The following is an 11500-nucleotide window of genomic DNA, read 5'->3' on the forward strand; positions in this document are numbered from 1 at the left end:
ATGGACTGACCAGTGCTTAACAAAACAATGGCACTCAATTCTAACAACTTAAATTTAAAGTATAAATAACGCTTTTACTGACACTGTACAACTATGTTAACAGTAATTAACTATGTTAATGTATGGTTCTAGATGTCCTCTAACTTTATACTGGGATCACCAGGGTAACTCTCTTCATACTGATACGATTCTTCAGTCTTTTATACATAAACCCTACCAAACCCACCTCCCACATACAATTTGTTGGTACTCATCAGGGATGAATGGCTAAAATGATAAAACTAACATCAAAGTAAGTATGAAGAACTTTCAAGTGGATGATAACATACTGTTACAATGAAAAGGAATTAGGGGAACTAATAAAATTCAATTCACTGAAGGGCTGCGGGTGGGAAGGGCAAAGCAAAAGAAGCAAACAGGACAGATAGAAACAGACAGAATATACTCTCAAGAAAAACTAATCTGACCCCTTCTTACTGAGATATTATGAATTAATCCGGTCATAATTGCAAACTTTTTATTTCCCTTCCTTTTCTATATTTATTTTCAGAGCTAGAAAGAGAGAGAGAAAACAAGGAAACAGTATGAAGCAATTGCTATTAGGAGGTAGGATTAGAAAAACTCAAATGCGGTAAAGAAAAAAGGAAGGAAGGCTGACAACACCATGGATAAGGGTGGAATTGTAAAGGAAGCAAAATAAGAAAGGCTCACATGTAGGTCCTAAAAGGCAAATCATCAAATAGCATTTTGTCTAGGTGCTAAATAAATACGTAGCTGATTCTGAGAGTGGACCTTGCCACTCATCCTAATTCAGAGTTAACCCCTACACTCCATGCCAGGGTTCTCAAAAATATTTCAGTTGCTAGAGGAGTCAAGCTCACATCTTATCCCAAAGCACCAAGGTCTGCCTTGAAATGATCCATTCTGTGACTGCCTGTGTCCTGATGTAACAACTAATGATTACCACCAGATAAACCCAAAACAAGCCATAAGATTAGACAGATGACATGCTCTATCTGTCAAACAATGTGTGTGTATGGAGGCACTTTGGGTTACCTAATCCTACTCTTGCTTAAAGAAAGAGAAAATAGATCATCATATTCTTGAAAGAGAGTAAAAAAAGGATTTATGAAAGTCATATATGTTCGTGATTAAAAACAGTAGTTCCACACTGTGTATGACAGATGTTAGTCCATAGGATCTGACCATTCCAGAAAAAAAAAAGGATATGAATCATCAGCAAATATATCAGGAACCAAGAACTGAGGAGTCCAGAAACCCACTTTAGAAAGCAGTGGAGTCCGAGACAAACTTGAAAAGAACAACATAATCAAATAAACTAACAAAATGAGTATCAATTACAACTGAAATTATTTTTGTTTTGTTTTGAAATGGAGAAAAGGTATGGAGGAAATGAGATGCAGGAGCATAAGAAAATGGAAAACTGACGTTGAAGGGCATGAGCAATCAGTCCTGGCAGATAAGGTCTCTAAGTTCTCACATGACAAATTCTCATCAAGCATTTATATGACTCAGCTGAGGATCCAGAGGGCAGTATAACAAGGTATTAAGAGTAAAGTAGGAGACCCACGTCCCTGCTATACAGGTGTGCCCTTAGCTGCTTGGGGAATTTAGGAATAAGGTAAGTGTTATAAAGTAAAAGAGAGGTGAGTCCTCCTATCAGAAATTAGGGCACAAAGAATTCACTCATTAGAGGAAATCAGTATAGGGCTTTAAAGATTATTCTAGGCACTGATTAAAATAAATTGACATGGGATGAAATAATGCAAGCTACTAGTAATTTAGCCATTAGCTAGGCAAAGTATCATTTTCAATTCACCACCAACCAAAATCAGAACCCCAGAAAGAATTTATTATATACAAAAGGTATAAAGCTATGTGGGATTTACTATCACTAACAGTTAGCTAAAGCTCATATATCAGTGCATGTGGCTCATTTTCTCTACATAAGCACCTACAATCATCTAAGGTTGCCAAAAGAATCTGTATTCTGTATTTCAAGTAATTGCCAAATGTCTTGTCAAATTATTATGATGGCTAAAACAACCACACCCAGGACAAGAACCAAACCAAAAACTCCTTGTGATGACAGCTGTCTACCTTTTGTACCAAGTAGACATTGGTAAATATCTTGGAAATCCCAGAACTGGTGTATAAGCGAAACATAACATGAGACCTTAGGTTGAATTCTTCTCTGCAAAAATAAAGAGAGATACATTTAAGGTTCAACAATACTACATTTAAAATCAAAAGATGAAAAGAACAAAGATGATCTTAATGAACAGAGCTGTAATAATTTTATTTTGAAAAGACATTCAGTTTCTTTTTGTGATCTACAAATATCAATAATGCTATGCCATAGATATACCTTTGTTCAATAAATGTTCCTTGCTAAAGACCACCCCCAAGGTTGGCATCTATAAATAAAATATAGAGTCCATTGCCAGTCAGCGACTGACTTCAGATCAACCTAAGTCAGTAATATAGGGCATAGGAGAGCAAAGAACACACAGGGCATGGGAGAGCAAAGAGCACACTCAGACCCCAAAGTGTCCTCACTATTCTGATCCTTACTGATATGCTGCTTTCCCAGCAGAAATGTCCAGAACTCAGTTCTAAATACAAATCCTAGTAACTGTTGCAACATAGCAATATGCTATCACCTTCTTCTGGGCTGTGGAAAATCTTAGGTATTCTTATTTTCCTAATTTATAAAACAGAGTCTATCTATCCCATAGATACATCACACACAAAAATGTCCACAGTATCTCACAATGCTATCATTAATGAAGTCAAAGTAGATGGCAACATTAGCAAAAACAGTAAAAAAAAAAGGAAGGTATTTGGAATTCTGACCACAGATACAAAATTTGGCTTCATGTCAAAAAAGTAACAAATAGTGTCTGTTATATCAATTGTTTTAAATTATAAAAGCGCATATGACTTCACAGAAGGGTGCTTACTCTTAATTGCAAAATCATCCAGTCATTTAAAAATCAATTTAATGAACTCTCAATTGCATTTCAGTCTCAATTAATTAATTAATTAATTGACAGCAATGCTGCTTATTCTTTTCACTGGGTATACTGAGTCCCATTTAATTTCTTTTACATTGCCTACTGCTATGAACTATCAGAGAACTTGGGAGACTAGTTCCAAAAGCATGTTATATTACTTCATGGGAAGAACTGTCCTGAGGACAAAGATAACAGAATAAGTTCAACATGCCTTGATGAGGATAGTATCATCTTCTTCCTCTTTACTAAAAAAAATCATCCACATTTAAAGAATACAATGTCAATCTTACCACTGAAATTTTTAAGGGTCTATAGACCATAAATGACAGATCACCACTTCAGTATCAATGACAATAAAGTGAAACAACAGTAGAAATCTGACATATAACCAATTTCGGAAGTATGGCCACAAGAAGACAAAGAATGACACAAATATGCAGGAAATACATCAGACATTAGTTCAGATGACCCACATCCAGAGTGAAGCGTGATCAGACAGGTTTTTCTCCAAATAACAACTTGAGATGGGATTTAGTACAATGTCACAATTCATTTAGATCAACAAAGTAATGTACTTCAGAAACAAGATATCCAGAATGTTCCAAACATGTGGATGACTGAAATTCACAAGTGCAACCATTTCCAAATTACTCTACTTGGATCCCTATCACTTCCTTAGAGCTGGTGCCCTGAGGGCCTTCAATATGGCTGTAGGCAGGGTCTCTACTTACTACCCCCCATCAACCAGAATAGTACTGATTGCGTCTAATTTATTTATTGGATTTCACATACAATTCTGTTAAGAGAAAGAACCCACAATCTAAAAACCACTAACATAGGGCAACAGCAAAAGAAACACACATGTATACTGGGAGTTCCAACCTCACCTACACAAGGAAACTGAGTTCAAAATCAAGGCTGACTAGAGGGCACCCAGTCACATTCCTGGAATCTGCCATTTCCAGAAGTGTTCCATTTACACTTTTCATATGCAACACCTCAACTTTTAAGCAACCTGGGAAGCATAAAATAACATCACTCAGTCAGTCATAGATGTTTTAATTAAGTAATATGATTTGGCCAAAAAAACAAGAACAGAAGATATTAGACTCCAGTCTCAATTCTAAACAACATAGCAATGACTTCCGTATCCCACAAGTGATTTTATACTCAAACATGATCACTGGGTCTTTTTTTTTTTTTTGAGTCGGAGTCTCACTCTGTCTCCCAGAATGGAGTGCAGTGGCTGCTCCAGGTCACTGCAGCCTCGACCTGCTGGGCTCCGGCGATTCTTCCACCTCAGCCTTCCGAGTAACCAGAATTACAGGCACGCACTATCATGCCCGGTTGATTTTTTGATTTATTGTAGAGATGAGGTTTCGCCAAGTTGCCCAGGCGGGTCTCGAACCCGCAGGCTCAGGCAATTCACTCACCTCAGTCTCTCAAAGTGCAGGATTACAGGCTGAGCCACCGAGCCTGGTTACACTGCGTCCTTTTGAAACTGAATAAAATGGACTAATAAAGCACTGTTTATCATCAAAAAGGAACTTTTCCAAATTAAGGCCACCCCGCTCTGTCATATATCTTTCTAGTGCTTTCAGAAAAACATGCAAAACCAAATGTTTAAACACTAAAGTAAACTTCCTCTAATCATTATTTGTCATCATAGTTCCCATTCAAATTATTCAGTAATGAAATCTTTGACAAAAGTGGCATAATCCTTATAGTGCCAGCAAAATAAGCCAAGCCAAAACTTTCTGATCCCTGACTTTCTATACCTGCCACACCATCTGCATCAAGGAGGAATTCGTAGATGAAAGCTCTACACTTCTCAGGGAAGGGTTGAGCTGTGAACTGCTGATACTGTCAGCAGAGAGCTCTAGTCCTTCCTACCACTAAGCATCAGGGATATACTAGATCTCAATTCCAGGCTAGGACACTGAAGTCAAAATCCAAACACCAAGGAAAAACAAAAATATAGAAATCAAGATAAGTTTACCAGGCTAAGACCAGAACACCTAAAAATCAAAGAAACAGGAGAGATGAAAGAGTTGAAGGTCAAAGGAACAAGTTAGGCATATCATCAACAGAGAGAAAACACTTAAAACCCTTACATACCATGTCTGTCACACAGCTAACTCAGTCTGGCCTAAGCACCTAGCCTCAAACAATCAATCTGTTTTTCTGATTGATTCATACAACTTCTCAAGCAGGAGACTGAAAAGGCATCATCGTGATAAACAGTGACAAACTTGACATGTTCTTATTTCCATCTACCTAACCAGTATTATTCAACTCTCCAATGAGATGACAGCTTCACTACAGCATTAACCCTCCAGGTAACACTCCAGATTCCACTTCCTGCCATCTTTAGCAACAACAACTTAATTTCCTTATATCCCCTCTCATTTTCATTCTTACTTTTCCACTCTCTTGTCCTCTGGTTTTTCTCGCATAGCCTACAAACTATGAAAAAGGCATGCAAAACTTCAAGAAGTCAATCTGGACATGAGTCTGTTAAACAGAAAAGCTGGTACTCTAGGTATGCAGGATTTACACTGGAGGCAGGGTCAGGTGGAGGACACATTGTCAGGAATTGGAGGCTTACAGTCACTCTTCCCTTTTAGTAATCTGTGCCTGTAATTCCACTCAGTGTCTGTCCATGGGTCTGAGCTGTGACACATCATCTACTCTCTGTTCTCCTATATCCCTAATATTTGCTTTGATATCCTGATTCTTATCATCTGTAGACCTAATCATGCTGGGTGTTTCTCTCAGATCGGAATTTCTCTAACCCCAGCTTGGAAACCAAATCCTGATTCCTTCTTCACACATTTGGTCTGAACTCCACTACAAAATTAACCTTGCCAGAGAGCTAAGCAAAGATACCTACTTTATTTAAGAGTCAGTGACTGTTCATGTCTAATTGTTTCATTCAGTGGTTACTCCACCATCATGGAAAAAGGGGCATTAAAATGTTATTTGCAGAGGATGCTAATCAAAGTCAGAAGTAAATACCCTGTCAGGGATGAAGGCTGAATTCCCTGGGCCTTTAGAGACCCAAAAGGCAAAAATGGCTTTGCCCTAGGCAGACCTAAGACTCAAGCATTCAAGCATAGATAGATAAAATAATAGTACTACTCCCACTTACTGAAGAGCAAGACCCATTTCCTCAGGCATGTGCAATTAAAATTGAGAAGATAAAAATGTCCACATCTTAGTCCTAACAAAGAACCTCACTGGCAGCTTGGGAGACTGTCCTCAGGCCAAAGGTAAATAAACTGTTCTAAGTATAACGCTTACATATACTATGTTACTTCGATGAATTTGATTACACTGTAAATGATTTTTAGATTAAGTCTTTGAGATAATTATTTCTAGTAATTAAGATGTCACCTTTTCAGACATTTCTTATATATGGCAAAATAAATTTGGAAAAGGATTTACTTGAAACAAGAAGAAGAAGAACAAGAAGAACAAGAAGGGAAAAAAAATCAGGCTAATATCACCGTTTATTTTTGTACAGATACTACACATAAATCTTAAGGAAAATCTCCAGGATAATCAGCCTAACATCTAATAAAGTAATCCTTCTATATTAACCAAAGTGCATATTAAGATGTTAGTTAGCATAGAGCTACTTTAAGTGTGTTTCTCATTTCACTAGCATCAATGGAAAGGTTATAGCCATGTGAACCACTGTCTCACAGTTCCTTTAACTATAAGATTTCAAATCAAATCTGTCCTTAATCATTCACTGCTTCTGTATATTTGTGCTTGTCAACACGGTCTGTGAGCCTAAGTGATAGGGAAGAAACTCTCTGAGGTATAACGAAAGACTATAATTCTTTGAAAAAAAAAATACACTTTAAAATTCACCGATGGCACATATCAGTCATCAATTAGTATAAAATTGTAATGTTTATAATTCAAAAACACTCATTATTCCAATATTAATGAAGTTATGAAACACAATGATACACCCCATCTGTATGTTAATTGGTATGTCATACTGCCATTCTCCCCCACCCTAAACTGCTAAGTTTGCTCAAGAATTCAAGGCAGGTAAACAAAGGTAAATAGTACCACCTGGCTGGTATAGATGTGACAGCAACCAGTCTGTAGATCCCAGGACAACCTTGGAAGTACTTCTTAAGAATTGGAATTTTTAATAACATTCCAAGTGGGGCTCTCACAGTAGCCATTGATAAGATCAGATTATGAATGGTGGACAATTTTCTATTTTCACTCTTAAATTCCTTCAAAACTTGAGTAAGCATTATACAACTCAAAATGTTATCATATTAATCACAGAGAAAAACTTTTTAAAATGAAGTACCTCCTTTACCATTAAAACCTTTTAACCATGGCTAAAGTCAATCCATTTTACTAAAATTTTGTGAAGTTAATCCACAGTTAAAGCACACATAGCACAAACTGCAAAAAAGCAGGAAATTTTTTAAAGTACTTTCCATAGTACCTGCAAGAAAAGTTTAGAACTTTCATATAGGAAACCTTTCCATTAAGACCTAGCCAATAAAAACTGGATGCCACACACAAATAGTACATAAGGGCAATGCAACAGTCATCCAGGAGAGTCTAAATAAAATGACTCTCTTTCCACACTGCAGTGGCACAAAACAAAATACAGAAATCATTTCCCATTCCAAGAAAACAATGATTTATTTTAACAGATAACTCAGAGCAGAGATCCTAGCCTATGCATCTTTAGAGTTCTATGGGTTATGTAAAAAAATTTAGTACATCTTCCTACAAAGAGTCTATATAGATCTTACCACATTTTAAAAGCATGTCAAAAACAAGATTAAGAACCCAGAGAGAGAATCATTAAAACTTCCCCCACCACTAATTTAACATTACTTTCATATGACCCAGCAAAGAAAAATGCTCAACAATGAAGGAGAATAAACAGTTACAGTAAGATTTGGCTCACAACAAAAATAACACATTCATTCCCAAATATCAAGTAAAAAGCTGAGGCCCCTCTTCTCATCAAGCCACTGTGACAAACTTTCAAAATAGGAGATTAACAGGAAGATGATTAGCTTAGACTGTCTTCAAATCCATTCTCAGTTCTTAAAAACTGAGACATTATCTGGTCCCATAGAAATTTTAAGTTCAATGAGAGTATGGCCACAGCTAGCTTTTTTTCCTTTTTCTTTTGAAATTACCCTCCTTCCCCCTATTGCTGCTTTTCCTAAAATATCTGACATAGAGCAAAGATTTATTAAACATCTGAACAAACAAATGAATAAATCACAATTACACAGACCCACTAGGAGTCAGATGGAAACCACCATTACAGGTACCAACATAGGCTTGCCAGTTACAGTCTGTGGGCCAAATCTCCATTTCTGGCCATTCTTTTTTAAAAATGAACATATTAAGTGGCACAACACTAACAATAAGGACAGAATGTGACAACATTATCACAAGGTATGCATTTCAAACTTTAAAACCAGGGAACAGGGCAGTACTGAGTGGAGATGAAATAAACAAACGGAAGCCGAGCCGGTCAGGACCGAGTAAGGTTGAGGTTAGTGGCAACAGCATGTGTGTGGTTTCCAGGAAACCTTCAGTAAGACTGCTGTTAGCCCTAGCCCCGCACCTTGCCCAACCCAGTGTGCTGCCTCTTCTTCCAGCTCCCGCCTGGCTCAGTGCAGCACTGCCCTGCTCCCAGGGATGCAGCCGCCCAGCCTGAACTCACCTTGGCAGTAGAAAGGCCTGAAGTTTAAAACATGTTAATGCATCATGCCAAAAATGCAATGAACATGCACACTCACGTTTCCAGAGAGATAAAAATGTGCCACCACCAATAAGACAACCTCTACACACAACACCCTCAAAGAAGTGGAGAAACAACTGTATAAACACTCACATTTACCACAAAAGTAAGAACAGAAGTGCTATTTCTGCACCACAAAATTTCACCTAATGGGTTAAAGTACCGAAAATAATCATGGCATCACCTACTTTAACTGCCATTATTTGCCCACTTGGTTTGTGGACCATTTTGTTGACAGAACCATAAGCTCCTCGTCCAATTTCTCCAAGGTCTTTCAAGTCCTCAGCAGTGAAATCCCAGTGTTGTTCAGGGGAGATCTTCAGTTTTCCTGACGACTCAATGCTGTGTGTTCTCAGTCTCTCTCTGTTAAAATATTGGGAAGCAATTTTTCCACATTTTAAATAGGTTTTAACTTTTTTTCTTTTAGCACTGATTAATGTGTGGGAAAATTTTTCTCATAAGTTACTAAAATAGTCTGACCTCCAGGTTTATAAAGTTTTTTGTTTGTGTCATCTTGGTTTTTTTTAACAAACTGAATTAAGAAAGGCCTAAATTTAGGAAGTCAGTAGACATAGTTTCAACTGAATTTATAAAACCAAATTCCCATTTATTTATTAAACTAATTCTACAGATCAGTTTTTATTTCCAAATATAAGATCTTACTCAAATTTTGCAAATGGCATTATCAAGTGAGAATCCCAGGAGCTGCAAACCACATTTCCAAAAAGTTCTTAATTATTCCAGGACTTCAATCTTTAATTACTACAGCTATGCCCAAAGTTTGCTGTACATTGGAATTACCTAGGGGGACTTTTTAAAATTCCAATGCCCAAGTATCTTCCTATAGCAATTAAATCAGAATATCTGGGAACAAGAATCAGAAAACAGTATTTTTAAAGATCCCCAGATTATTCCAGTAATGTTTCAAAACTAGTGTCAGTATACTTTTCTGTTCTTGTTAATACCACATTGACCTGGGGGAACAGTTAACTATTCAGTTAACCATTTGGTCAACTGACTCTAAGAGAAAAACTGCTGCATGCTATTCAAACTTGAACCTGTCAGCCATTGTTCAACAGGTAAAGCAATGGGGTGAAAAATGAGTAACTCATGGACAAAAGAGATCACTCATTACATATTCCTATTGAATAAAAAATCATCTCCAAAATCCCAACCTGGAGATCAAAATATTAACTTCTAACCACGCTTAGTGTATTAAAAAAAAAGTAAACCCAAAGAAGAAAATGTAAAATCAGTCTCTCTCTCTCGCACGCATGTGCGTTCACACACACACACAAACCCAACGTGTAGGAATGAACTATATCAATCTAGAGAGTACAGCATACATAAAAGGATTCCACTGAGTAGCGACAATATTTTTCAATTTCACACTAAATGATCAGAATCTCTTTTAGACTCCAATCTTGTGACACAAACAAAGTTTGCAACCTTGGTCATTTATTTTTCTTCTTCCAAAATTTAGGAATGTTTTCTCCAATTAGTAGAATTACTTTCTATGGCGACTTTTAAGGTTTTCAAAATACTTAGGATTTTTAAATCTCTCCTCCAGAATAATCATATATACTAACATTAATGAATAATCAAGGTTCAAAGTGATAGTTGAAAGATTAATATACGTTGTCTAAACAACAACTTACTAAACAAGCATTCCAAATAATACATTCTCAAATTAAGTAAGTCATAGCACAGCTTTCATTCATTGAAGTGCTCTTCAGTTCAAAATCCTTTCACCCATATTATTTGATACTCTAACACACTGAGTCACAAGAAGCCTAGAAAGCAGTGGCTTAAGTGATTAATTAGGTAAAAGTGAAGCCACAATTGATCTTTTAAGATGAAAGTAAGGTTTAGGCGAGAATAGAGAAATGTTCTCAGTATCTTTTCCACGAAGTAGACAGATTAAGACAGGAAATATTCTACCATAAAGAAGCTCCACATATAATGATTATTGTTCTATGATCACTGGCAAGTAAATTCCATCTTGATGGCTCAGTTAAATCACTGGTAAAACATATAGGACCAGTCTACCCTTGAGGGTAGCTTAAAAAAAAAAGTTAATTACAATTACTTGTAAATTGGAAGCAACATTTTTTAAAGCATTCACTGACTTAAGAGCTGTGGCAGACAGGTTCCAGAAGGTCCCCATGATCCTCATCTCCTGATGTTCATATTTTTTTGTAAGTTCCTCTCTGAGTATGGGTGGGGACCTGTGATTTGCTTCCAACCAAGAAAATATGGCAAAGATGATAAATATCACTATCGTGATTATATTACGTTATATAACACTTCTTGCTAGCATTCTTGATCAATGAATAATATTTCATTACTATATAAGACCTCAGAATGAAAACAGTTACAATACTAAATTACTTTAAAGATCAAATTTTAGTATTATGAAATACCTCTGTTAATAGTTAGCTTGCTATAGTCTGTTGTATGGTTTCTGGATAAAGTCCTTTTTTTTCTTTTTGAAAGTGAACAGATTAAAAGTTAAGCAATATGGGGTATCTTCTTGGGCAACTTGGATGGATTTGGAGTCGATCATACTCAGTGTTCTACCACAGAAACAAAGAACAGAGTACCATATGTTCTCACTCATAAGCGGACCTTGAACGATTATAATACTATAAGAAAG

At 36.6% G+C, this 11500-nt stretch overlaps 1 protein-coding gene across 2 annotated transcripts in view; it reads right to left on the reverse strand.

Moving 5' to 3' along the window:
* Positions 1 to 11500, reverse strand: part of MAP2K4 (mitogen-activated protein kinase kinase 4) — a 107674-nt gene that overhangs the window by 67782 nt on the left and 28392 nt on the right. For both annotated transcript variants that reach the window (XM_021705918.1, XM_008072028.1), the window contains exon 2: positions 9033 to 9207. In XM_021705918.1, the coding sequence (XP_021561593.1) occupies positions 9033 to 9071 (39 nt within the window). In that variant the 5' untranslated portion in view covers positions 9072 to 9207. The remainder of the gene's footprint in view (positions 1 to 9032; positions 9208 to 11500) is intronic.

This window comes from Carlito syrichta, unplaced genomic scaffold (genome assembly GCF_000164805.1).
Source record: "Carlito syrichta isolate Samal-C Ts95f unplaced genomic scaffold, Tarsius_syrichta-2.0.1 Scaffold314819, whole genome shotgun sequence".
NCBI classification, from domain to species: domain Eukaryota; kingdom Metazoa; phylum Chordata; class Mammalia; order Primates; family Tarsiidae; genus Carlito; species Carlito syrichta.